The sequence below is a fragment of the Colletotrichum phormii genome (genome assembly GCF_030913505.1).
Source record: "Colletotrichum phormii strain CBS 102054 chromosome Unknown BDP81scaffold_22, whole genome shotgun sequence".
Classification (NCBI taxonomy): Eukaryota; Fungi; Ascomycota; class Sordariomycetes; order Glomerellales; family Glomerellaceae; genus Colletotrichum; species Colletotrichum phormii.
In genome coordinates, this window is record NW_026851464.1 from 346,222 (window position 1) to 372,530 (window position 26,309).

The following is a 26,309-nucleotide window of genomic DNA, read 5'->3' on the forward strand; positions in this document are numbered from 1 at the left end:
TCAAGACAAGTCAAAGAAAAGCCAAGTAACGGAACACCCCATGTGAAGGGACGAAAGGTGACGAAGATTTTGGAAATGTTGGCGCTGATTCGTCCGAGCCGAAACAGGGCATTGACATGTGCCAGCTGAGCATAAGTTGGCGTCGATCTCTCGCTGCCCAGGATCGTGGCAGTCCAACTCTCAACAGTAGACTTCAGGACTGACTGTAGGAGCACCTGTAGCAGCGGCAGCGACAGCGGCAGGAGTCAAGTAAAGTGGCGAGCACACGGACAAACACGGTCCAGGGTTCCCAGCCAGCTCTGGCGCTCCTTCTCAACGTCTACCGACGAATACAAAGTACCCGGGCATTCACCCATTACGCAGCCAAAAAGCCTGGCAGCAAGCAGGTAGCTCTACCGTCACGTACCGTGGCGTTACAGCCGACAACGCTAAGATTGGTCCCACCCAGTGACCCCACACATGCAAAAGGATCCATGTATGGCCCCACCCGATTCGGCAATCGCCGGAGCGGAACATCCTGCAGTCCCGATCATTCAGCGGAACCTGTCCAATCAGGGGAGGAGAGACACTACCTCACCAGACTGGTCTAGAGCCAGGGCAAAGGGGAACCAGCCGATCAACGGCACGACAGACAAAGGACTCTTTTGTCTCGCATGTCTTGAGTTTTTCAACGTCGCCCAAGCCACCAGACTTTCTGCTTCAAGCTAAGCAGGTACTGTATGGAAAACAGTACGGCTTTGACGTCGTGTGCTCGTTGGGCGCGCTAAGCCGGCAGGTCGATGGATCCCGGCCCCCGATCCGCGCTAAGGTTTCCCGGATCAGACCGCTCATTGCATCTGAAAGGATCTCCCTGCTTCAACATAATGTTCGACATCTCTCAACCACATGGCATATATTCCTCTACTGTTTCTTGGAAGAAGACTCCTAACAAGTGTAATTCATTGTAAATCACTATGTAGGGTCAAGCGCGCGCACTTTGGACATAGCGTGAGAGCCACGGTTGATGATATTAAACAGGAACGACTATCCTTGTGCTCAATCTCCAGCTTGGCGCTCTGATTCAAAGTTAAACTTGGCCTTGAAGGTGTCCGAATTGCCTACTAGTATGCCAATAGTCATGGCAGCGCTCTAGTATCGTATTGTATGATTTTCAAGAAAGCCAGAGAAAAAAGACCACATCCTAGTATTGGTTCGATCAACTATCACGACCAAAAGAAAAAACCCCAGGACCAAGACGAAATTAATACAGCAAAAGTGCAAAAGCTCGGCCCCCAATCGGGAGCCTACGAAAGATCCGAGGAGACTCTTACCAGCCTCAGGTGTAACGATGCAGGGATTTTTACAAGTAGATATACGGGACTCGAACCCGGGACCTATGTGAGTGCGGGGCTATTCCGTCAAAGAGACATTCCCCGCTACGTCACAGGCCTTGGTGACAGTGTCAAAACAATTTGTTTCCTATAGACCTACTGCGGCGGCGGTGGCGGCGGTGGTATCAGGGTGGTGAGTGATGAGGACCTGGATGGGGTTGGCGATGGGATGAAGAGGTGCTCGGTGGTTGGTGGTTGCCTAGGAGGAAGGAGCTTGATGGATAGCTCGTCTGGGTACGTGCCTCGACTTGTCGCCTGCCTTACCAATTCACTTCTTTGTTGCTGATAACCAACATCATCTCACACGCGTTCTCTTGAGAAGTGGCATCATACCCGTCTTCAAATCACACATGGTCCACATCACTTACACAATCCAACACACAGAACCAATATAGAGGGGACAGATTATTATAGCTCTAGGAAAGATCAGAAAAAACTCGAGTTAGGTGTTTTGTGCGCTCCTAACGAGGGCCTGTTACCAGCGTCGCCCCCCTCCTTCCCATTGTTCCAAGCTTCCGTCCCCCCACCTTCAGTAACCAAAGTTCACACAAAGAATCCAACGCAGAGCCCAATCCCCGTATACCTGGCGGGCCCGAACAGAAAAAAGGAAAATCACCAACAACATGGCAGGGCGCAGACCAGTCTCTCGCATTTGGGGTGACCTGGGGGTATCGGGGTATCTCACCCTAACCGAATTTAAGCGTGAACAGGGGACTTGTACTCGGAGAAGAAACGCTCGTGGATGCGGCCCATGTACTCGACCAGGGCGGGCTTCTCACGGATGAGAGCGGCGTGGACAGGGTTGCTGTGTCGCGTTGTATTAGCTCTCTGCCTCTTTCCATTCCATTATCAAACCGTATGCTGGTACTTACACAGTGGTGCCGAGAACGGTAGCGAGGTTGCCGTAGACGATAAAGTCAGCCTCGGATGGGCGCTGGCCGCCCAGAATCCAGAACGGCTCCCGGGACTCCCGCGAATCGAGACTCAGCTTCGACAGTGAGGTCTCGCAGAAGCCGTTCAGGGACATGACAACGTCGGTGGCGAAGGCCTTGACCTCCTCATCGGAGTAGCGGCCGACGCCCTGGAACCACAGCTGCGAGTTAACGTAGCCGCGAGCCGCCTGGGTAGAGATCTGCTTGGCGCCCCAAACGAAGTGGGAGAAGGGACCATCGTGCCACATCATCTCATACTGGCCGCGCCATCTCTCGTACAACTGCGGTGAGTGTTAGCATAGGCCCCTATACCCTTCACTGTCATATTGTAGGTTCTTCTTACAATGAGGAAGTAGGCGCGGTCCTCCAGCATGGCCCGGATGCAAGCATCCTTGGCCTGGTCGGAGGGGGAGAGCTCTTTGTTGAGGTCCTGGAGCTTGCCGGTCTGCACGAGACGCTTGATGATGAACTGCGACTCGCCGACAAGCTCGTCCGAGTCGGCAAGCTTGACGTAGGGCACCCGATACTTGGGTGCCTGGAAGATGTTGGCAGCGCGGTCTACGTGCTGAATTCCGGCATGGCGAAGGCGAAGACGCAATTGAATCGAAAAGGGTGTGTATCCGTACTGGCCGGTAGGGCGATCGAAGCTGTAGATGATCAGGTCGTGTCCAACTCCCTTCTCCACTGCGGCCTCGTCCTCGGCAGCTTCCCTAAGCTTGCGCGGGAGGTAGCGCTTAAGAGCCAAAGCATTCTGCTTGGCGTTCTGGGCTCCTGCGGGCGCGGTCTTCTTTGCCATGTTGAATAATGCGAACGGGGGGTATATGGGTATCTTTGGGGGGTATCTCTGGGTATTCAATGAATAACTAACTGTTCTATGCTGCAGCCGATCACAAGAGGCTTCTAGCTGTATTATTTATTGTTTTCGATACAGCTTCGGAAGGTGTTCGACGCGGACGGCCAGCTCGGAGCTGCTGGAGCTTTACAACATGGTAGGTGCTGGTGGCAATGCAATGGAAGCCCTTGGCTCCCGAAACATGGCCCGAGTCAGACCGACAAGGAAAGCGAGGACATAGCTGAAATATCCCAAGTCTGTTTTGCATGAATGCAAAATCAGACGGATTATTGCAAGTGGATGGAAGAGAAGCCTCGCAAAGAAAGAATCTGATATCGGCCACGTCATAGCTGTTCCATGTTGAGTTGGTGGACAAGCCTAAGGACGAGGCTAAAGGGATGCGAAGTGGTGGTGTCTGAATATGCATCTGGATTTGAGCATAACCCCAACTTGTTTGTAGGGATATCGCGGCCATCCTGTAGCCTCGTCTTCCCGGCCAGTTTTTGAGCTCCGTGGCCGTTGCAGTTCCTACCCGCTCAATCGCCAAACCACCTGACCCCAGGTTTATGCCCAACTCAAACCTAAAACACAGTCACCGTGTTAACATGATCGTTCTTGAGTACCTCAAACACGAGACCGGGGAATCCAAATAGAGTAGTGGTTGAATCGTCGCTACCATCGAATCTCTTGGCGCCACTGTCCTCCCAACCTCCAAGAAACTCGCAGCTGCTGCCGGGGCTATCTCCCCAGCCCCTATTGAGCACCATGCCTCTTTGGGGGGCTCGGGAGTCGCCATCAGGGTACGCGCTGTTCCACCGTTCGTTCAGTCTATCTTTGATCTCGGTGAACTTGGTCTCTGAGTTTGCCGCCGCACCGGGAGAGCCATCGTCAAGATAGCTTACCTCCCAACGGCAGCGACGGTGTCTGTTGAACTCATATGACCCAGGCACATTGCCATGGAGGACCAGCTTTGTTGCAACTAGACGATCAGGAGACTCCGACTTGATGGGCTTTCCTGGTGTCACTTGAGACTCGTGCTGAGAAGGCGGTGGTCTCGAGGGAGGCGAGGGAGTGGACACCAACACATCAAATCCTAAATAGAAGTAATTGTAGAAACACTCGCCAGAAACGTTTCCGGCGATGTCTTCTTCGATGGCTTCATCGTTGGAGTCGTCTGAGCCAGTATTGGCAGATGATTGGTCAGTGTCAGTAAGATCGTCTGGCCGACTCAAGTCAGCGCCGTTTGACCGAGCTCTGCTGTGGCTCGCCGTCCGAAGCTTGTGTATTGTCATTCTCTGGTCGTTCTTCCGATAAGTAGCGTTCGGGGGACCGAGCTCGGCAATCAGCTCCTGTGGGCTTGTCTCTCCCAGGATAATCCAAAGTGATGAGTTGGTCCACTTGCGGAACAGCTGGAGCTTTCCACCACCATGAATCTTAACCAGCGAGATTTCGTCGGGAACGACATCCTTCCCCCTTGGAAGAACGGGAACCGTCTTGACACTCGGGAGAGCCTCTGTCCAAAGGCTCTCTCGAGCTTGGGCCCACGAGTCACCGCTGAAGACAGCCATGGATGTGGGCACCTGGCTTGTCGCAGCAGACAGGAGCGACACGACATCCTTATTGGGCGAGTATGCGGATTCGGCCAGTCGGAAAGTAAAGGCAACGCCAGGGTAGGACAGTATGTAGTTACCCAGGTTATCGGAGGAATCGGGTGTAGGGGGTATGTACTCTCCACCGTAGGTTGGTCCGAGCAACCGGTGGTAGATTTGTCGGAAGGTTGGGCCGGAGGTAGATTCTCCGGGAACTGGAGACGATGGCGGTCCCTGCGCGTTGGCGGGTTTGACGAGATCACGGTCCTTAAACGTGACATGATTCTTGGTAAAGTCGACGATCTCTATCAAGCGCAGACGCTGTTCCGGTCCGTCGAATCGTAGTCGTATTCCGTTGGCAGGGAGGCTGAGGGTTACGGGCTGTTCAACGGGTTGCTCGCGGGAGTAGGCAAGGTCGAGTTGTGGAAAACGTTGCGGTTCGGCCTTCAGTCGCGTCAAGACATCATGCAAGGACGCTCCAAGAACTAAGCGACAATCAATAGAGTTAGCGTCCGAGTGTGTACTGTAGCAGGCAGAGTTCATGCAAACCGAGAAACCCCAGAGCTCGTCCTGGGTGCAGTTGCGCAGTGAAGAGCGACATGATGAGCAATAGGATCGGGGCTCAGCGCGGGGTCCGCTGAGTGTTCAGGGCGGTGTTGTTGCAGGAACTCCGTCGGGTTCTAGAATGGATATGGTGAAATAAGAAGTGTCTATTGATCGTTTGCGTAATGTCTTGCGCAGAGGAGTTGTGGATGGATGAAGGAGAGTGCTCTGAGAGGCAGCAGTATAGACGGCGCAAGTTGTTCTCCTGTCGTTGTTCACGGGTCTGTCAGAGGGGTTCATGTGATGCTGCAGCAGTGACAACGGACTAGCGGGGCGTGGGGTCGGAATGAGACGTCACTCGCTTATCAGAGGTACAAGGTACGAGATAGGACCATTGGAGCGAATCAGCATCATCAACGGGAAGGTGCAGCAGATCCACATGCAGGGGCCATCAGCTCTTATCTAATCAGCAGGCAAGCTCCAACGGAACCCAGTCAGAAGTCACAGAACCAGTGGAGGATGGGGAAGCTGTTGGGGACTACCTATTTAAGCTTCCTTCCGCTGCAAACGATAAGTCACGATCAAGGTACCAGGGCAACTCACATCTGAGACGCTGGAAGGCAAAAACATGGCCAGGAAAGAACACTTGAGAAAGCACTCGCCAGGCCAGATATTTCCAGCCCGCTTCAGTATATCTTTCTTGCCTAAGGCAACTGGATCTTTGAAATCCTATTAGCAAGGCACACGCGGGGAAACCAGTGAATCTGTTACCTGGCACCAACATCATCTTAAGTTAATGCAAACGCAACCTTGGCTCGTCGGGGAACCGCCTCTTCCATTCGCTTGCAAGGTTTCAGCATCATCAAGAATCTCTTCTGCACACGAACTACAATCACCAGAAGCCAATAGACAGAGCTTGCCAAGGCCAGGACATATGCCACCGGACATACCTCCGGGAGGTCTCTCCAGCCTCTCCTCAAGCGAGGCTTCCGGCTTCTCCACCTTGTTCCTTACTGTCTCCGCATGGAAACTATCCCGTCTCTGCAACAAGTGTGCTTGCAACAGCCAACAAGATACTCCATTCGGTAGATCTCGCTCTCTCGCCTGAAGTTGAGCACGGAGAAGCCTCCAAGGCCTGATACCCACAGACCTTCGTTCGACGAACTCTCACTCTGTTTCACCTATTCTTGTTAGTTCAATCTACTGCTTTACAAGGATGAGCCATAGTCTCGCATACTTCTCACGCCATTCAATCAACCTCCTGACCAACCCTCCCTCCACTACGGCTCGCTCGGAATTGAGATCGCCAAATGAGGTCCTGTACACCTCTTTGTACTCAAAATGAGGCCTGAACTAGATCACAGGCCATTTTCGTCCGCCTATCGCCAGTTCGATTCCATCAATCTCATACTGAGAGTCTTACCGCTGCTGTCACTGTCTCAAGCAGTGTCTTGGCTTACTCTTCGTTTTCTCTAATTAATGGGAACCTAATGTGCTGCCAAGACCCACGAAGTACATCAACGGAAGCGCAAGGCGTTAATCTCCAAATTTTCGCCTCGTACATAGCTCCCGCTGGATTTATGCCACGATCGGTTTGCCGCGGGACTCGTACCTCGCCTTCGGATTCGCCCTGCCTTCCAATTGACTTTGCTGCGCCTCTCGGAATAGGTCTTGAGAGCGGTTCTCGCTTGTTGTAGCGAGTGCTGCTGCTCTTCAGAGATCAGAACTAGAACCAAGTGAAGCTCCAGGAGTTATGGCTGTTTTGCCTGGCCTTGTCTGGGTGTACACCAGTTTATACCCAGGAGCAGCGGTGACAGCCTTCTGGTTGTCAATCGACTAACGAATCCTATCAATCTCGAAGTAATGGCTAATCGTTAGCAAACTCGTCGATGCCTATACTCCCAGAAGATTGACACTCGATCAGACTATCACGCTTACCCGTTGCGAGCACAGTGATGGATTCGACAGCAGGGTATGCTCAGTGTTCACTTCGCAAAAGCTGGCAGACGACTGAGGATGAGCGAACAACTTTCCCGCGAGTCCGATCAATCACATCACGCAGCAGCATGACTATCAACGTTGATCTGTGGTTCTAGAAGTTACGGGGTCAGCATGCACGATCCGCCTAAACCCCATCGCTCGGTCTCATCGCATTCCCGCCATTTGGGTGCTTCTCTGCATCTTCTGGATCACGATACTTCAGGCGATTTTCGTCAAAACTTGCAACAAATGCGGCCTTCCCGATCCGGGGTATCTTGCCAGTTCTCGCGGTCTGAAATTTCCCGCGCTAGGCCTCATCATGCCGCCGGGTTGAAAAATACAAGGAAATTTGAGATGTCTGTGAGCTACTCTATGGTCATTCTCCTCCGACAGATATTTTTACTAACTTGGCCAAACACAAGGCTGACAACTTCCACGGCAGATGGGCCGGCTTCATAATCATTGCTTGACTCGGCCGAGGTCTTCAAGAATTGTTGGGCGTGCCCGCCTTTGTCACTATTATTGATCTTTATTCTTCTTCTTGAAATATGAAGATGGATCTTGCAGATTATTGCCGGCGTCAGCGGACAGTTTCAAGACTGCAAGTGGGCCAACCGTGCGACCACGCACAGATATGGCCTCAGAGATGGCACGTCCCAGTTCACTCGCCCTATGCTCTACGGACCACTGGGATCAAATCCCATTGCATACCTCAACGTCGAACTCACATTCATGCCAAATGCAGGCGCCTCTATGCCCAATGACATTAGGGCTTGTATCCGGCCGAGGATCAGGAACAGCGCAGCCGACCCTCAGATACCCCAGGGCCTGACATGTTGGAAAAATGAAGATCATTGACATACAAATATGCTGTCCGGCGGAGCGAGTCGAGCACTAAACAAGGATTGCAGCCCTGTTGAAGGAACTAAGCCGCTTCGAACGGCTTTCCGTCTAGGCTTGCCTTGAGACAATCTCATCCACGAAAAGCGCCTCACTCTTTGCGCCAAGATGTGTCAAAGTTTGATCTGATATCTGAGAGCAACTACCGCCGGCGACGGGGTCCACCTCATGCAGTCGTGCAACGATGTCGCGCAACGTACGTCGGCCATGCCGTGCTCGTTAATGGCATGTCGACTGCGAGTCCTGTATAGTTCGTACGCAACTTGTCATGCTTTGGTTACGGTGAGCAAATCGACGCTAAGTGGCAGACGTTCGGAGTTGAGCGAACGCCAGGTCAGTCAGTACTTGATGAGTTGAGCACCAGCGAAAACATGCCACAAGTTGGTATTCAGGCTTCAAGTTATTGCGCATTGTTATCAATAAAATATACACCGCGTGGAGCTAAACTCCTCGGTACACGTCACAGATGGACACAGTCGAAAACCACCACCAATGGTTATTCCTCGCGACCACACCTCATTGCTAGATAGCAAATTTTTCACTTGTTCAAGTAGACGCCGCCAACGAGAACAACATCCAAACAGCCAGGGAGTATCTAGATCTAAATCAAGGTATTACGAGGGCAGCCTCAAGCACACGACGCCTTACAACACGGTACACACAATGACCGCAATGAGGCCAATTTCTACCTGTAGACCCATCACTTGCTCATCAAAGCCGGTGTTTGCTACAGGTGACGTTGTTTTTCCCCGTGCGAAGAATCAACAGCAAACTTTGGTTCTGGCGCCTTTGGTTGGCGGGTTGGAACATGTGGCCATCTCAACCGTGTGCCGTTGGAAACGATACGGCAAAGGAGCCAAGCGATGCTGACTATACCTTGAATAGGTAGGTAGATATCTTGGTAGGGACATTCTGCATTTCCCCCCCGTCTGCCTTTGTCATCTTGCCATATCATCGCCAATTATCCCTGTAGGGAAACCGCAGCAATCCCTCAATGAATGCAATGAACGTCAGAAACGCTGGCCAAGTCCCCCACGATGCGGACTTCATCGTGGAGGCCTTCGACTCGGTCCTCGCGCCGCTCGCGGCTATGGGCAGCGGCGAGATGTGGGGGTCGCAGCCCTTTAGCCAGAAAAACGGCTTTGTGGAGGAGAACCTCAAGGACGTTGAGACGTCGGAGAGATACCGGACTACCGGCGAAGGCGACGCTCTGCGAGTTTTCATCGCCGAAGTTGAGGTTGGAACTTCCTCGGCCGGGGCGATTACCCCGCATGACGCCGGGCTAGACGAGCCGGGCCGCCGATACAGGATCGCCGAGACCGGGAATCGCTACTTACCCGTCGGCACCGCCTTCGTGCGCACAAATTGGCTTCCGGGCCACGTGAAGGCGCAGTTTAAGCAAGACAAGAGTCGCGCTGAGCTGGAGGGGAAGAGTAATTTCGTGTATCTTGATGTTCTTGTCACAGATTTCAGGGCCGGGCGTCATCGTAAGGGCGCTGGAGAGGCGCTTATTCGACGGGCCAAGGAGTACGGGGTTGAGCAGGGCATGCAGGTGCTTTATGTTGATGCGTGGGCTGGGAACGAGAAGAAGTTGAACAAGTGAGTGTGTCTGACGAGTGATTGGGATGAGACAGGCTTCTGACGACAGGGTGTAGGTTCTATGAACAGCAAGGATTCGTTGCTGTCGATGACTTCAGCTTTGCGCGTACTAATAAACCTGCTTGGCTTGGTACGCTTATGCGGTTGGATCTATCGACAGTTACTGGCCAGAGAGGATGAACGGGTGGATTCACGATGCTGTCAAGACTGTGGACGGTACACCCACAAAGGTCTCACACACTAGGCTACCTAGACTACAAGTTGCTTATGCGATTTGGTGTTGGAGTCTCAGCCACCAGGTAAAAGTAGAGAAATGTACCATATCTTGCCCGAATCGAACAATTCCATTACGGGACGCCCCATGTCTACGTGTCTCGGTGAGCGCCCCAGGTTCGGTGAGCGGTGAGGAATGTGACCAAAACAGCCGTCATGACGGGAGGAAACAACGGTGTGTGGGCAGATGAGCTAGTGAGGCGGTTGCCCGGGTGACGGCAGACTCCGCAGACCAACCACAGAGCTTGCCCCCACTTAGCGCGCATATTCTATTTACTTACCCTGGCAATTGTCAACACGATATCCTACCGACTGCCACCACTTTTTGACAGCTCCGACTTCACCCTGTTTAACACGAAACGGCACCTACTTTTCCCCGGCGAGCTGTGTTTTGCGATTTTGGATTTTACAGTCTATTAACCTCTTATCTTCCCCCTACCACATATCGACCACTCGAAAAATACCACCACCCCAATCATGAGCTCCAGACGGGAGCTGACGAGGACGGCCTCGTCGAACCTGCGCACTGGCGCCGCGGCTCGCTCGAGCGTGCGCCCCGGAACGCGGACCTCGAACTTGCGATACCAACATGGCCCTTCCCAAACCCAACGTCCCGCCTCGCCCGCCGAATCAGTCGCCTCGGTTGCCACCAACGCGACGAAGCGTAAGGAGCGCGAATACGACTTTGAGACGCCGGGCCAGGAGACCAACATCAACGTCGTCGTCCGATGCAGAGGCCGCAACGACCGCGAAGTCAAGGAGAACAGCGCTGTCGTTGTCCAGGCTGATGGCGCAAAGGGCAAGAATGTCGAGCTGAAGCTTGGCCCGAATGCGCTGAGCAACAAGACGTACAACTTTGATCGCGTCTTTTCTGCCGCGGCTGACCAGACTATGGTCTTTGATGATACCGTCAAGCCCATCTTGGATGAGGTGCGTTTTGAGTGAGACCTGGCGAATGATACTCGGCTAAGACAACGCAGATGCTTGCTGGCTTCAACTGCACAATCTTCGCCTACGGCCAGACCGGTACCGGCAAGACCTACACCATGTCAGGTGACATGACAGAGACCCTTGGTCTTCTCTCTGATAATGCCGGCATCATCCCCCGAGCTCTCCACGCGCTGTTCAACAAACTCGAAGTAGACGATACCGAAAGTTGCGTCAAGTGTTCATTCATCGAACTCTACAACGAAGAATTACGCGATCTGATCGCTGTCGAGGACGGCCCGAAACTGAAGATCTTTGATGACACATCAAGGAGACACGCGACGACAGTGGTGCAGGGCATGGAAGAGAGACACATCAGAAACGCCGGTGAAGGTATCAAGGTTCTTCAGGATGGAAGCTTGAAGCGCCAGGTAGCGGCGACAAAGTGCAACGACCTCAGTTCCCGAAGTCACACAGTCTTCACTGTTACCGCCTACGTCCGCAAGAAGGGCGAGGATGGAAGTGACGACTACGTTAGCGCCGGCAAGCTCAACCTCGTCGATTTGGCCGGTAGTGAAAACATTCAACGATCCGGGGCGGAGAACAAGCGGGCTGCCGAGGCGGGCTTGATCAACAAGAGTCTTCTGACGCTTGGCCGAGTCATCAACGCGTTGGTCGACAAGGGCCAGCATATCCCCTACAGAGAGTCGAAACTCACCAGACTTTTGCAAGATTCCTTGGGTGGACAAACAAAGACGTGTATCATTGCCACCATTTCCCCGGCAAAGAGCAACCTGGAGGAGACGATCTCGACACTCGACTATGCATTCCGAGCCAAGAACATTCGCAACAAGCCGCAGATGAACGCAATGATCAACAAGAGAATGCTTCTCAGGGACTTTGCGACCGAGATCGAGAGACTCAAGAGCGAACTGATCACGACTCGACAGCGCAACGGTGTTTACCTCTCCAACGAGAGCTACGAGGAGATGACGGCCCAGAGCGAATCACGACGCATTGTCATGGAGGAGCAGGCAGCCAAGATGGAGACCCTCGAGGGCAACCTAAAGAACAAGGTGCAGGAGCTCTTTGCTCTGACATCTAGCTTCATGGGGCTGCGGAAGGACCACGAAGGCACCAAGGCTGAGCTCGATGAAACTCAGGAAGTTCTCGAACAGACCGAGGTTGTGCTCAAGGCCACAAGGAGAAGCCTCGCCGAGGAGACTCACCTCCGCAAAGCTCATCAGGAAACTGAGGAGAAGCTAGCCGAAGTTGGCGGCGAGCTCATTGCGACCCTGCAGAAGACGGTCCACGATGTGGATGGTCTCAGAGCGAAGAACAAGCGGAAGTCGGAGCTGCAATCCATCAACCGAAGTGCATGGGGCACAGCGCAAGCCGAAGTGTCTGAAGTGACGAACCTGGTAGAACAGCGAGTACAGACTTTCCAGGAGAAGCAGCGGCAAAACATCTCTGGTATTTCTGAGCGCATGAACGCTTTCGTCAGTGAAGAGTTGGGAAAGCTGTCTTCTACCCAGCAGTTTCTCGACGAACAGCTTGACTCCTTTGCGGAATCGAGGAAGGAGCTTTTGGAACAGAATGAGAAGTCCAAGGATGAGATGGACGACGTTCTTGAGGAAATCAAGGTCGTGCGCGACACCGTCAAGCAGCAGGTCGGGGAGAGTCTCCATGCCATTGCTGGTGCTGCGGAGCGCATTGCCGCAGATGTTCTCAGCGAGCTCGACACTTTCCACAACCAGGTACATCATCACAAGAACATTTGTCGGTGTTCAAGGCTAACATATCCGCAGTTGCACTCTTCGTACAGCTCTCTGGGCAAGGAGTTCAAGAGCATGTTTGAGGAACTCGTGAAGCACATCACGGAACAGCGAAGTGAATCCGATAAACTCAGACAACAGCTCGAGAGCGCGACCAACAATGTCATCGAGGAGAACGAGAACACCTCGGCTCAGATGCAGCGGGTGTTGGACGAGGAGAGGAAGCAAGCGGCACTGGACCGACAAAATCTGTTGACTCAGATCGCATCTCTCATCAATGCTCAGGCGACAACGCAAGAGACGCGCCTACTTGAGAAAACTGCGCAGCTGCAGAAGAGTGTCTTGGCCACAAATGTGACCTTGCAAGACACTGTAACTCAATATTCTGACGACATGAGCGCATGGGATGCCAAGGAGGGCCACTTCCTTGTTGATGTGGCCAAGTCCCGTGACGCAATGAAGAGGAGGTTGAAGGATGACTGGACTGTAAGTGGATTAGGCCACATGAATGGCTGAGAACGATGCTAACCAACGACCAGGTCGCCGAGGAACACAGCACGGCCATCCAGGCAACCACGAAGTCGGTCCACGCCGAGACTGTTCATGTTGTGGACGAGCAACTGAAGGATCTCGACGTTCAAATGGAGGCATTGGACGACTTTGTCACTCGCGCTCGTTCCGAGAACGCCTCGCATCACGAACGCCACAACGAGTCCATGCAGGGTCTGTCCTCCACTGTAGAGAAGTCGTTTGGCAACATCTCGAGCCACTTCAAGACTACATTTGACCGTGTCAAGGACCTTGGCGAGGAGATGGAGACCGAAACCGAGGAGATGCAGCAAGGTCTGGACCCATTGACCCAACAATTGTCGAAGCCATTGACCGCGCTCCGCGAGGACATTGAAACGACAACCATCCAGGAGTACCGCCCGACAGGAGAGACGCCCATGAAGATCCAGTACCGGTACCCGACCGACCTGCCCCGGACCGATGCGCACGAAGCCCTCCTCGCCGGGCTCACCGATTCCTCCACCCCTACCAAGCCCGCACCCGCTGATGCCATGGTCTTCTCGGACACGGAAAACGACTTGTCCCGCTCACCGCCACCGGCGCGCACGTCGACTCGTATGTCGGCCCTTAGCATGATTTCGGAAAAGCCCCCCTTTAACATGAGCCTTCGCGAAGTGAACCCCAACACGACCGGTAACCACGGCTTCGACCCCTCGACGAGCATGATGTCCATCAACGAGAACACGGCCCCGCTGCTTTTTAGCAAGCGGACCTCGACGCGGCCTGTGACCAAGGGTCGCAAGCATGCTAGCTTGCTTCCTATCGAGGGGCGGGAGAATGTGCCACCTTCGTCGTTCTCGTCGAGCTTGGGACCCAGAAGGAAGAGCCCGCGGTTGAATTAGGTGGTGTGAGGGATACAAATCATTTTGGTGCTGAAACCGGGACTGTTGATGGAACTATCAGAGTATGCAACTGGTTGAACTGTACAAATGGCGATTACGGGGTTTGAGGTTTTTGTTCGATTGGGTAGGATTATGGCGTGTAAGGCAGGCTTACTGGTATTGTTGATACCCATGACACTTCTTTTAAGGACGTTTTTTTTAATTCCACCCTTTTTTTATGGTTTCGTTTTAACATCCGCCTTTGATTCTTCGTAAGCTTGCTTGCTTTAAATTGGTCTTCTCGTATAGCCCAATTGAGGAAGGGAAGTCAGGTAGAGACCTGCTCACAGTATTCATTACGAATCCCTCTTTCAAACGATGCTAATCTACTTCGTGAGTTCGCCAGGTGTCAAAAAAGAAGTCCCAGACACGAAAGCCGTAATTTAAGCCATAACCATGGGAAAAGTGATGCTCATGTGGTCTCGTCTGGGCCACCTAAGAAAGAAGCTGGTGTGATATGTTCTCAGGCTGGCAGAGAATAGATCATATTGGCCTGTGGTTGGAAGTCACAGATTGACATCCGTATAACCGCGGGACTACATGGAAATCGAAATCAAAAGTGCGTGCTACTATTGTAAACCGGAAGAAGTCTTTTTCTGCCGAGAGGCAAGTGTGAACATACCTACTGTTCACTGAGGTAGAGTGAAGCGCAAGTTTCGAAGACGGCAACTGATTTCCAAAGTCATCGGTGAGATGGTGTCTGCTAGGCTTTGTCCGTCTTGAGACCACGTATAAGAAACATGGCACAGGTAAGATTCTCTGCACTTCACATATCTCACCAGTGAAGTCCCTCCACCGTGACAGCATCTAGTCGAGGGTTACGTTCAAAGTCCGCCCGGATCCTCGACCAAAAATGGGCCACATCCCACATCTCACGTAGAATCCAACACAGCCTCCTCAACACCACTCCCACCATCACTCCCGCCCATCTTCCGGCCACGATAATGCCTCTTCCGCTTCCTCTTTCCCATATCCTCGGCCCTCCACCCCTTCCTCGGACGGATGGGCTTCAGGAACCCGTCAACGTGCACCGCTCCATCCATCTCCTCCTCGCTCTCCACGTTGAAGCGGTCGCTGCCGCCGCCGCCCCCGATATCCCCCGCTCGACCCGGATGCATCGTCGCCACGTGCCGCTGCAGATTCGCCCTCCGTCCGAACCCTTCCAGGGAGCGATCGCAGCCTGCCACGGGACAGAAGAATAGCCCCACGGAAGACGCGCGGGATGCGCTTCGCGATCGTCGCGCCGCCGCCGCCGCCGCCGCTGCTGATGCCGCTGTACTCCGTCCTCGTGCCGCGGCGTCAGAGTCGCTCGGCGGGATACTATCGCGTGCTAGACTATTCTGTCGAGACGATGTGCCGAAACGCCGTGTTCTCGCAACAGGCCTCTCTTTTTCTGATTCTTCTGAGCTGGATTCAGCCGCCGCCGCGTACGGGCCGGCTCTTCCTCCACGGCGGTTGGTGCTGCTGCTGCCCACTCCGGGGATGTACCGCGTCGTCTGCGGCTTCGGCCCCTTTGACGCAGACCCCTCGAACAGAGTCTGCATCTCCATCCCCTGGCCGAATAAATCGGCGCACCGCTGCGCCGCCCTGGCGACGACGTCGGGCTTGAAGCCGGAGAGCGACGCCGCGCCGATGACGTCGCTCCAATCTCGCAGACCCCAGTTTCCGAGCATCGTTTCCCTGGCCTTGATCTTGGCCTCGGCCCGCGCCTCGGCTGGCAAATCACGCTTCTTCCTCGGCGATCTTGACCTCGACGTCTCGTCTCCCGATCCTTTGGCCTTCTTCACCCCGTCCTCTGCTTCCGTCTCGCCAGCAGCTGCGTCCTCCTCCTCGTCCGACGAGAACGGGATCCGCTTCTTTTGCGACCTCGCGATTCGGATCTTCATCTCCTTCTCCGTCTCACCAGGCAGCGGAACCGCCATCTTCTTCGGCCGGCCTCTCCTCTCGAGCGCTCTCGTCCACTCGGGCTCCGGCGTCCTTGGCGCCTTGCTCCGAGGCCGGCCCTTCTTCTTACGCTTCGACGCCGAAGAAGACGCCCGTGACGCCGCGGACGAGACGCTAGCTGCGTCCGAGGCGTCTTCCACGTCGGTAGCGGAGGCGGACGAGTCGGTCATGTAGCTGAGGCCGGCGAGGCGGCAGTTGTGGAGGGCCGTGAGGGTGTTGTCGAGGGTAGACAGGATGTGACGGACAGAGGGGCGGAGGAGGTTGGCGGAGAGGTCGTCGTTGGCGGAGACGACTGGTTCGTATGTCTTGCTGCGCTTCGGGTTTTCGACCTCTACATCGGACACACCCGCTTGCGCGCCTTGTCCGGATGGAGAAGGGGCGTTTTCCCCTCCTTCTTCTTTATCGTCGTCGTCGTTGTCGGAGGCCGCGGAAGAAAGCGCAGACATGGAAGATGCCGCCGTCCTCTCGTGGGCAGATTCATCCCGTGTCCTCGCAGTTTGGTCTCGCTCTTGAGCCTTGCGCTGCCGGCGAAGGAAGCGCTCTTTTGCCTGGCGTAGAATCGTAGCCGTCATTTCTTCTTCTAGTGCTGTGCTGGGGAGTTCTTCCTTCCTGGAGCGTGTGGTAAAGTCGTCGTCCTCATCGTGGGTTTCCTTTAAAAAGTCGTCGCCGGGCACGATGCGTGAGTTCATGGGCCATGCCGTCCATAGATTCGGCGGGCGCCATTCGCCGCTGTCGACAATTTCCTCCAGCGGTCTATCAGTATCCTGAAGAAAGAAAGATTAGTGGCTAAGAACGTGTCGCGTTGATGAGATGGACTGCTATCAAACGTACCGCTTCATCAGGCTCTGCCGCGACGCTTGGGCGCACAGCACGATTTCGGAGCGCAAATGCGTTATACAGGTGCACTGATAAGTCGCGATTCCGGAGTTTCTCCATGGACCGGTGGAGGAGTCGCTCTTCCTGCGTGTAGCTGCTCCATGTCGCCTTGTTGCCCTTCCAGCGATTGGGTCTCGTCTCATAAAGCTCTTCAGAGTCGACGGAGCGAATCTCATCGGTGTCGAGGTCCCACGATTCCTCGTTTGCCGTCATGACATGAATATGATGCTGGATGAAGGTGAAATATCAATGCTTCACGTGTGAAAAGAATATGCATCAATTGAATGAGGTCGAATGAAATGCCTAAGTGAGTAACAGCGGTTTTCAAAGTGGGTTGAAGTAAGGTGAAGAGTAAAGGAAAAATGGACCCGCTCACATCTCACCGAAACTTGTCGAGGAAAGGACGAACAGGTAGCCTAACGTGACTTCAACTCTGTATGGAATCACTCACAACACCATACTATCAACATTTCACTGGGCATTTCACTTGTTTTCATAGAGAGTACGATTCATGTGTCCCAGGCATGTATTTATCGTCCCAACACCACAATTATGGTATAACAAACGCCTACTGCACATTCTAGAAGAAAACAAAACACAAACAAGCTTTTCTCCTCTCTTTTTCTTCAACCATCGCTTCCTCTACGCCTTGGCCTTCTTGTTAGCAGCCTCCCTCTCCAGCTTTCTCCTCTTGCCACGCAGCTTCTCGTCCGCGGCGCTCTTCTTGTTATTAGTGTACTGCATCTGCTCAAACAGCTTTCTCTTCTTCTTGCTCAGCATGCCCTTGGCACGCTCGATATCCTCCGCCTCCTCGGCGACCTTCTTGGTGTGCGCCTTGCGGGCCGCCTCCTTCTTGGTCTTGGGCTTGGTCTCCCTGGCCTTGACGGCGCCGCCCGTGAGCTCGGCCTCGAGCTCAAGCTGGCGCTGCGCATCGGCGTCGTCGTTCTCGGAGCCGATGTTGTCATCGTCCTCGGAGACTCCGTCAAAGTCTTCGCCCTCGCCGTCTTCGCCCTCCTCCTCCTCGTCGGAGCCGGCAACGTCCATGTCGCCAGCGTCCACGTCGTCGGCCATCTCCTCGTCGCTCTCGGCAAGCGCCTCGCCTTCGGGCTCCTGCTCCTCGAGGGGCACGGTCGGGTCGTACGCGCCCTGCACTTGCCTGACAAAGGGGCTGAGATGGGGAGGCAGCTGGGCGCCGGGAGCGTACTGATCCGGCTGCTTGAGCTCCTCCTCGTTGACGCTGTCCCAGACCCATTGGGGCTGGACGTATATCCGGCCGGGGATGCGCTGGTTGGGCGCGAGCTTCTGAGATGTCTGGTTGTCCTCGCCATCGCCCTCCTCGCTGTTGGCGGCGTAAATCGGGGGACGGTCAACGATCTGGTGGGTGATGGACGGGTCGCGCTCGTCGGTGGTGAAGGCACCCTCGCCGAGGACGGCATCCCAGCCGATGCGCTTGCAGCCGAACGACCGCAGAAGGAACTCCAGGGGTTGTCTAGGAGTCTCACGGGACAAAAAGAATGTGCAGTGGGCGAAGAGCTTGTTTCTGTCGGTGCTCGAGCTTACGGGCTGGGGCAGGACGTCACCGCCGGGCGCCGCAGGCTCGAACTTGTCGATGGCGCTTGTGGACTCTTCTGTGGACTCGGTCTGCTCCTCCGACTTGTTCTCCTCCTTGTCGGCATCCGACGACTTGAGCTTCTTGATAACCTTGTCAACCGCGGCCTGAGTCTTGGGGTCGACGCTGTGCTCGGTCTCGCCGTTGGTGATTTGTTTCGGCTCCTCGGGGGCGGCGAGGTTCTGTCCCTCAATGGTGAAGGCGGCAAGCTCGGCAGACTGGTTGTCCTTGGCCTGGTCAAACTTGGGCGGGTACTTGAGGCCGAGACCGGTGTACAGACGGAAATTGATGAAGCCCAACAGCGTCATGTAGAACTCGACAAAGGTTCCCATGATGCGGAAGTCGACATCGCCAACAACCCTCTGGTTGAACTTGTAAGGCACCAACCACAAGACATCCTCGCCGTTGATGTTCGCCTGGTAGTAGATACCCTTGATTGAAAGGAAGGACTTGGTAACGCTCTGCGACACAATGAGGTAGTGCTGGAACTCGAGGGTCAAACGCTCGCAGCGCGCAATCATCTTTGCGGGAACGGACGACGTCGAAGGCAGGTTGGCGAAAAGGAAGAGCATGGACAGACAGTCATCGAGGTCCCTCACAGCATCGACAAAGGTCGGGTATCGCTCTCTGATGACGTGGTCGAGGGTGTATCTCGGCTTGCCGGTCTCCTCGGGCCTGGCGGCGTTCTTCTCCAAGCGCTTCGCATCGCCAACGTCACCGCGGCCGAGCGCGCGAGAAATCTTCTTCTCGAGGGCCTTTTGGTCGCGGAACTTGAGCAGCAGCGGCTCGTGAAGGAGGTACTGGATGTCCTTGGCGTAGTAAAAGGTCGTCGAGGCGGTCGAGGACTTGGAAACCTTCTTCTTGCTGCGCGGCTCACGAGGGTAGATTCCCTTCCAGATGCAGAGCTTGCGGAAGTCGGGCAGGCTAATCTGCAGCTTGCGGATGGCCTGGTTTCTGGTGACATAGTTCTTGGCCGCTCCGGCCTCTCCCTTCTTCTTGACTCTTCCCGCCATTTTTGATTTGGCGTGGTTGTGTTGTTGGAAAAAATTGACTTGGGTGAGAAGGTGTATGTTCTTGGACGGGTTTAGAAGCTCTTCAGTACTTCTGGCCGTGGCGGGGCACCGCTCTCGAGTTTCTCTCTGAACTTTTTTTCCATTGAAATTTTCTGCCAGTGGTTGACCGCTCCCTCGCCAGCCGAGATAGGACTAGTCCCGGCTGTCGTTATCGCTGATTGGCTTTTTGTTATCTAATCAGTACTGTGGCCCCAGCTCCAGGGGTTCAACCCACTAAACCGAGTGCAACTGCGCTGAAAGACGGATCGCCATTCGCTGGACAGGCTTCCCGCACCCAGCGGACCTGCGCCCCGGTCGAAGCACCAGGTGTCATCCATCTCGACCCCCGTCCCTACCACACCTTATTCATCCCGACTCCCGCCCGAACTCCAATACTTCAGGACTGCGAACCTTGAAGCTCCCGCGAGCCCGCATCTCGACACATCCCGCTCCGGACCATGGACTGAAGGATGACCGTCGGCACAAGTATACAGGGAGGCAGCAAGACGGGCGTCTACGCCGCCGCAGCAGCGCTGCGTCTGCTGCTCTTCGTCGCGTTCCCCGGCCTGCCTGACCTGCTTACCGGCCGCGTCGAGATCTCGACCCCCGTTACGAGCTTCAAGCGATGTAAGCTTCCCCCTTCCTGGATCCTCAATTGAAGCAAGGCATCTTGGACTGACGATTCGTCATCACGCAGTACAAGAAGGACTCTTCCTCTACAACCACAATGTCTCCCCCTACGACGGCGGCGTCTACCACCAAGCGCCCCTCTTCCTCCCCCTCTTCTCCCTCCTCCCGGACCTGAAGTCGTTCCCGATCTTCACATACCTTCTCTACATCCTCGTCGACATCCTAAGCGCGGATGCTCTCTCCAAGATCGCCGACTCTGGCGAAGCCGGGTCCTCTCGCCTCTTCTCCTCTCCCCGTCGCGGCAAGAGGTGGAGTGGCCTCGTCGTCGCATCACTGTAAGCTACCCCCTTGCTCGCATCATCGACGAAGCGACTCGGCCTGACAATTTTCACCACAGTTACCTCTTCAACCCCTTCACGATAGCAACCTGCATCGGCCGCTCCACCTCCGTCTTCTCAACATGCGCCATCCTCCACGCCGTCGCAAAGGCCATCGCCGGCGCCCCCCTCGGCGCAATGGTCTCCCTCTCCTTCGCGACATACTTCTCACTGTACCCCGCCCTCCTCCTCCCCCCTCTCGTCCTCCTCGCCTACGACCGCCAGGACCCGACCCGGCGCGACCCTTCGACCCCGCGCTTCGCCCTCACAAACGTCTCCGTCGCCGCCGGCGTCATGGCCGCCCTCTTCGCCATGTCCTTCCTCCTCACCGGCGGCTCCTGGGAATTCCTCTCCAGCACCTACGGCGCCCAGCTCACCCTAAACGACCTGACGCCCAACGTGGGGCTGTGGTGGTACTTCTTCGTCGAAATGTTCGACTCCTTCCGCCCCTTCTTCCTCGCCGTCTTCTGGCTCCACCTCTCCAGCTACGTCGGACCCCTGACGATCCGCATCCGCACCCAGCCGCTCGTCGTCCTGACGCTGCTCCTCGGCATCTTTGCCATCTTCAAGCCGTACCCGTCCATCGCGGACACGAGCTTGTTCCTGGCGATGCTCTCGCTCTTCCGGCACGTATTCCCGCTCATGCGGTATACTTTTGTCGGCGCCGCGACAATCATGTACGCCTCCTTCCTCGGCCCGGCTTTTTACCACCTGTGGATCTATGCCGGTAGCGGAAACGCGAATTTCTTCTACGCTATTACGTTGGTCTGGAGTCTGGGACAGAGCTTGCTCGTCAGCGATCTCACGTTTGCGGTGCTGCGTGACGAGTGGGAGGTTGAGAGGCCCGAGATGGTTGGAAAGGAGATTCGGCAGATCTAAAGAAGCCTCGGAAAGATGAGGCTCGTTTGATGAAGGCCACTTTCATCAAGGTGTGAAACTGAAAGTGTCAGTGTACAACAGCATAAAAGCATTGCAGGTCGGCATTCAGTGGCATAGGCAGCAGCATCAAACGGCAGTATGGTGTATGATGAACGGTTCTATGTAAAACCAAGATAATCGAGACAGTATTGTACATTTTTGGATTACCGCAAAACATGTGGCCTTTTCGTACATGCTACTACCCCCCTGACTCCAGAGTTGCGAATGATCTATATGCCCCCTTTTCGTTTCGTGACCGCCAAGTCATGTTGCTCCCAGCTTTACCTCCTTTTACCAATACCTTTCTTATTACTTGACCAACCGCACCACACTCAAAGTATTCTTTCCAAGCTTTTAATCGACGGCTAATTCGGACTCGACATACCTGTGCTCCGAACCCCACCCGGCAGCCGGACTCGCCTGCGGCACCGGGTCCGCAAGTCCCAGCGAAAAGTTGAGCATCTCGCCCAGGTCGCCGAACCTACCCAGCCCCTTCTTCTCCGCCACCCACGTCTGCGTCCTCAGACCCCACGGCGGCAGATTCTTATACGTCAAGACGCCGTACGCGATCGCCGAGCCAGCGACCAAGACCCCGCCCGCGAGTGCCAGCGTCCTCCGGTCCGCCCCCGCCGCCGCTGCCGGCCCCCCCTTGGCCCTGGTCTCGGCCCGTCGCCGCCACTCGTGGAGGTACGCCTCACTCAGGTTCGGCGTCGCCTGCACGACGTTGTCGAGGAAGCGCGCCGCGGTACGGAGTGATGATGAAGGTGCCGCCGTCCAGGGGAGGGCGTTGCCCGGGTTGGTGAGGCACTCGTCGCGGAGGTCCGAGGCCATGGCGGCGAGGTGGGGGAATTTCTTGGCGAGGATGGTCTGGAGCCAGGACTGCGGGAGGTCGACTTGCTGGATGAGGGCGAGGTAGCCGACGAGGAGGCAGTCGAGGGACGTGGGGACCTCGCCGCCGAAGAAGCGCTTCTTCTCACCCGGTGAGTCTTCACCTTGTGCGCGGAGGGCTTCGAGGGGGGAGAGGGCGTCGACGGTGATGGCGTGGAGCCGTATGCCGCGCGCCGTGCCGGCTTTCATCTCCTCGAGGATGGTCTTCTTGTTGGAGACGGGGAGGTGCTTCATCGCGCGGTCTAGGGCGCCGTTCTTCGGGGCGGCGGTTTCGCGATCGTCATCCTCCTCGGCACCGAGCGAGTCGAGGCCGAGGTGGGCGCACCGGGCCGTGGCCTGGTTCCGGATCATGACGGGGACGGTCCAGCTCAGGGGGAAGCCGAGGAGGTGGCTCAGGGCGGGGCGGGTGACGGCTGTCCAGTTCTCGTGGGTGCCGTAGAGGGCGGCGTCGAGCAAGGGCGCGAGGGTGGACTCGATGTAGGCGCCGTAGGCGAGGGCGTCTGCGCGCTGGGACGGGGTGAGGCGCGAGTCGAGGTCCAGGTCCCAGGAGGGGGAGTGCGGCGCGAGGGAGGCGAGGTGGGCCGCGATGGAGGCGTAGCCCGTTACCCAGACGCCGTTGGCCTTGAGGGCCGGTAGGCGGTCTAGTTGACGTTAGCGAGGCTGAAGTTGAAAAGGGGGCTCTATTGTGTATATTTTGGGAGGATTTCTTTGTGTGTGTGTGTGTTTGGGTGAGTCTTTGTGAGGTTTCTTTGTTATGAGTCGTCATTGTGGGACGAGGCCGCGTGGGAAAGTCTTCCCAACGGCGAGACTTGGAACAGCGGTAGAAAGGGGGTGGGCAGTGTAAAAACGCCGGTGATGACGGCGGCCGGTGTAAGTGTGAATAAGTGAACAGGTATACTTACTTGATGAGTCGACGGCAGGGTCATTGCTCGGGACCAGGCGCCATTGTGAGCTTGGGAGGGCGGTGTGCAGGTAGGCAATGGCGGCCAGACACTCGGCGTCGATGGAGGGCAGGCCAAATGCAGCGCCCCAGACGTGGAGCTCGAGGACATTGTCCATGGTCGTGGTCGTGGTGTTTGTGTCGTATGTTGTAGTGTGAAGGCCGGGTGACGAGTACACCTCGCCGTCTGCGGTAGCCGGCGTGTGTATCCAAGTATTCGGTTCACGTCTGCTGCCTTCACTCGCTTCTGTCTCCACCGTTCACTTCAAAGACCCTGATCGTCCGAGGCCTCTAGCGCAATGGATGTGGCCCAAGAGGATGACGAAAAGTCGGATGGCCAATGACTCAAACTCGTTTCAACGCACTGTTGAATGAACGATACCCTGAAGATCCCGTAAGGCAGCAATGGGCTTGTAAGAGACAACCGTTTCTGATGATGTGCAGTGCGATGTCACTGATGTTGTCGTTCTGGGGAAAATTAGGGACCCCTGCATTCCTTTCATGGCTTCAGCGGCGCGAAGATCCGTCCGAGCTTGGCCTGAACGGTCCGTTACGACCTCGGCGCGGGATCACGTGGTAGATACTAGATATTAGCCTTACATAATCACAAAGGGGGGGGACTGAGGCAGCTGAAAAAGATATGGGGCAGCATCTCCCACGTTTTGCCACGCTTCGCCCCACACCTCCCCCAAACGGGCCTCCATTTTCCTGATTGGGACGGAATCGACGAACCCCCCTCCCCCTGCCCCCTGACGATCCGGTTCACCGTTCGAGAAACTCCAAAACACGCCGCCGCAAAAACAGCAGATCACCAAGTTTTTCCTCCCGTCAAACGTCCACCAGTCATCTAGAGGCAAGAACAAGAAGCGGTGACGTCTTGGCTGTAAGCACCTTCTCTAAGCTTCTGCGCCTGCATTCCGGCGGGTCCGGATCACCGCTGCAAGTCCCCTGAGCCATCAACCAAGTTTGCCAACCAGAGGGAGGGGAGGGGAGCACGGAGGGAGATACATCGTGACATGTCAACGTTTGACCTTCTTCTTCCAATCTCGTGACCATCCTGCGAGATGACCAAAGCCGACGACGACTGCAGGGAATTTCGCCACCACTAAGGCAGGTACGCGACACCGACACCGAACCCGTAACCGTAACCTACTGCAGGCACCACGACAGCTTTGCATGCTTTGCGTGCTAGTCCCCAGGGTTAATCTAAACCGTCCGAATTCCAGACGTATCAGAAACGTTCAGGTTGAACCATCCATCTTTCGAAACTGGAAACAGATTGACAAGATTGACAGGTATGAAGGCGACGGCGCTTGAAGAACCATAAACCAAAGCCTCCCTTGTCCTGTTTCACACAAATTCAAACATCCAGTTCGTCAAGTGGGGGGATGGAAATGGAAGCAAAGTGATGAGCATCAGGCTTCAGGCTTCAGGCTTCAGGCTTCAGGGTTCATCCATCTCGTCACAGAAAATTCCATAATAAACCCACGACAGCTAAGAAGAATGTGATGGCGCATTTCATGGGCTAAAGATGCGCAGGTGTCACTTTGATGAAAGGGATGGCGTCTCCGTCCCGTCCTTTTTCTATCTGACGTGACATGCCGCACCCCGATTCCCTGTCAACGGAATCCTCATCAGGGCTCAATATAGACCACAAAGGAGAACATCTCTACACTCAGACTCTCACGTACGAAGGCTTTCCTTACCCTTACTCATCTATAGCTTAAACCACCGTCCCGCTCATCGGTGACGAATCGTCGTCGTACATGGATTAATTTAGATTTCTTCTTAGATCGCGGAGGAATAACTATACGAAATCGTAATATACGGCAATAAAGGGGGATCATAATAGGGGAGAACTAACCCATCACTCATCGCGACACGCCTCTCTTGCTTGTCAATTCGAGGTGAACCCGTAGAGAAGCCCACATCGGACGTTCCACGCCCACGGAACACCGCCCACGGCGGCTCCGTTTCTTCCTACGCCGTCTCTCGCGCCGCCGCCGCTACCTTGGGACACCTCATCGTAACAGTAGGTCTCCCTCCCCATCCCGACTCCCCGGCGCCATCTCCGCTAGCATGAATTGCTTCATCGTATACTCATTCACTGGTTCAAACACGCGGATACTAGCCAAGCTTGTCTTCGGGACCACAGACTTGTTTGAATTTTCTCCTTCTACCCGTATTCTCCCTCGAAGAAAAAACGGAAAGGGCAGAATATCTAATTACACCATCGTGCTAGCCTTCCCTTTAGCCTCCCGTCACCAGTGCGACGTAATTAGATAAGGGAGGCCCTAGGACGACGGCGCCTTGGACCGTCGAGCCCGTCAACGACGTCTGTGTTTCTTTTTCTCTTTTTTTTCTTTTTCCATTACTTCACTTCTTCACAGAGTACAACTGACTCCGTACTCCGTACTGCGGGAGAGTCTCCAGCCCCTGGCTCTTTTTTTGCCCTCAAGTTGGGAATTAGGGGTCCAACATTCCACATCCCGTACATTCACCCCCCTTTTTTCTTTTTTCTTTTCTTCCTTCCCGTCCGTCCACGGACGGGCTGAGGCTGAGCCTCAATTTCTCATTTCCAATTCCCAACTGTACAATATGCCAAACCATACGTACTCCGTACCGAGTAGAAAGGTCAATGGAGTTCCATCGAGGAGCAAAAGGGGTGTATGTTCTACACTCTCTCGCGGGCCGCGGCATCAGAATCCAACCCCCAAAGTCGGACGGCAGATGATAGTATTCACCGATAATTGTACCACAAGAAGCTGTACTCCGTACAGAGTTCGGACCTTGAATACCTAATGATCTCGGCCCCGCCCTCAATTGAGGCCTCTCTGGTCTGTCGGGTCCAATATGGGACGGGCGATTTTACTTCAGCTGAGGTACTAGACGTACTTCGGAAAG

At 55.0% G+C, this 26,309-nt stretch overlaps 8 protein-coding genes across 8 annotated transcripts; 3 read left to right on the top strand and 5 right to left on the bottom strand.

The window, feature by feature from the left end:
- Positions 1–1,765: 1,765 nt before the first annotated feature.
- On the bottom strand, positions 1,766–3,189 carry BDP81DRAFT_103000 (uncharacterized protein). Its single transcript, XM_060581386.1, has 3 exons — positions 2,646–3,189; positions 2,243–2,583; positions 1,766–2,175 (listed from the first exon to the last, which is right to left on the bottom strand). The coding sequence occupies exons 1-3, from the start codon at positions 3,096–3,098 to the stop codon at positions 2,067–2,069; spliced, it is 903 nt and encodes a 300-aa protein (XP_060440911.1). The 5' UTR covers positions 3,099–3,189; the 3' UTR covers positions 1,766–2,066.
- Positions 3,190–3,715: 526 nt separating this feature from the next.
- On the bottom strand, positions 3,716–5,324 carry BDP81DRAFT_329047 (uncharacterized protein; the record flags this gene model as incomplete). The annotated part of the gene is made up of 2 exons (XM_060585277.1): positions 3,716–5,208; positions 5,273–5,324. 2 exons carry the CDS (start codon positions 5,322–5,324, stop codon positions 3,716–3,718), a joined length of 1,545 nt encoding a protein of 514 aa, XP_060440912.1.
- A 3,670-nt stretch (positions 5,325–8,994) lies between these two features.
- BDP81DRAFT_436741 (acetyltransferase) lies at positions 8,995–10,140 on the top strand. The gene is made up of 2 exons (XM_060591158.1): positions 8,995–9,745; positions 9,802–10,140. The coding sequence occupies exons 1-2, from the start codon at positions 9,141–9,143 to the stop codon at positions 9,923–9,925; spliced, it is 729 nt and encodes a 242-aa protein (XP_060440913.1). The 5' UTR covers positions 8,995–9,140; the 3' UTR covers positions 9,926–10,140.
- Positions 10,141–10,495: 355 nt separating this feature from the next.
- On the top strand, positions 10,496–14,132 carry BDP81DRAFT_328917 (kinesin motor domain-containing protein; the record flags this gene model as incomplete). The annotated part of the gene is made up of 4 exons (XM_060585263.1): positions 10,496–10,948; positions 10,999–12,702; positions 12,754–13,206; positions 13,260–14,132. The coding sequence occupies 4 exons, from the start codon at positions 10,496–10,498 to the stop codon at positions 14,130–14,132; spliced, it is 3,483 nt and encodes a 1,160-aa protein (XP_060440914.1).
- A 911-nt stretch (positions 14,133–15,043) lies between these two features.
- On the bottom strand, positions 15,044–17,204 carry BDP81DRAFT_453257 (RNA polymerase I-specific transcription initiation factor-domain-containing protein; the record flags this gene model as incomplete). The annotated part of the gene is made up of 2 exons (XM_060592809.1): positions 15,044–16,879; positions 16,947–17,204. The coding sequence occupies 2 exons, from the start codon at positions 17,202–17,204 to the stop codon at positions 15,044–15,046; spliced, it is 2,094 nt and encodes a 697-aa protein (XP_060440915.1).
- Positions 17,205–17,478: 274 nt separating this feature from the next.
- Positions 17,479–19,709, bottom strand: BDP81DRAFT_436746 (pescadillo). The gene has a single exon (XM_060591159.1). It carries the CDS (start codon positions 19,611–19,613, stop codon positions 17,634–17,636), a length of 1,980 nt encoding a protein of 659 aa, XP_060440916.1. The 5' UTR covers positions 19,614–19,709; the 3' UTR covers positions 17,479–17,633.
- A 413-nt stretch (positions 19,710–20,122) lies between these two features.
- BDP81DRAFT_453259 (GPI transamidase subunit PIG-U) lies at positions 20,123–21,538 on the top strand (the record flags this gene model as incomplete). Its single annotated transcript, XM_060592810.1, has 3 exons — positions 20,123–20,279; positions 20,350–20,617; positions 20,680–21,538. The coding sequence occupies 3 exons, from the start codon at positions 20,123–20,125 to the stop codon at positions 21,536–21,538; spliced, it is 1,284 nt and encodes a 427-aa protein (XP_060440917.1).
- Positions 21,539–21,931: 393 nt separating this feature from the next.
- Positions 21,932–23,524, bottom strand: BDP81DRAFT_329008 (Tom37 C-terminal domain-containing protein; the record flags this gene model as incomplete). Its single annotated transcript, XM_060585273.1, has 2 exons — positions 21,932–23,106; positions 23,368–23,524. The coding sequence occupies 2 exons, from the start codon at positions 23,522–23,524 to the stop codon at positions 21,932–21,934; spliced, it is 1,332 nt and encodes a 443-aa protein (XP_060440918.1).
- Positions 23,525–26,309: the final 2,785 nt, after the last annotated feature.

Coding starts and splice junctions, on each gene's coding strand:
- BDP81DRAFT_103000 (XM_060581386.1), bottom strand. CDS start 3,098: ATGGCAAAGAAGACCGCGCCCGCAGGAGCCCAGAACGCCAAGCAGAAT. Junction 2,584..2,645: donor ACCGCGCCTACTTCCTCATT/GTAAGAAGAACC, acceptor CACTCACCGCAG/TTGTACGAGAGATGGCGCGG. Junction 2,176..2,242: donor ACCGTTCTCGGCACCACTGT/GTAAGTACCAGC, acceptor AACGCGACACAG/CAACCCTGTCCACGCCGCTC.
- BDP81DRAFT_436741 (XM_060591158.1), top strand. CDS start 9,141: ATGAATGCAATGAACGTCAGAAACGCTGGCCAAGTCCCCCACGATGCG. Junction 9,746..9,801: donor AACGAGAAGAAGTTGAACAA/GTGAGTGTGTCT, acceptor GACAGGGTGTAG/GTTCTATGAACAGCAAGGAT.
- BDP81DRAFT_436746 (XM_060591159.1), bottom strand. CDS start 19,613: ATGGCGGGAAGAGTCAAGAAGAAGGGAGAGGCCGGAGCGGCCAAGAAC.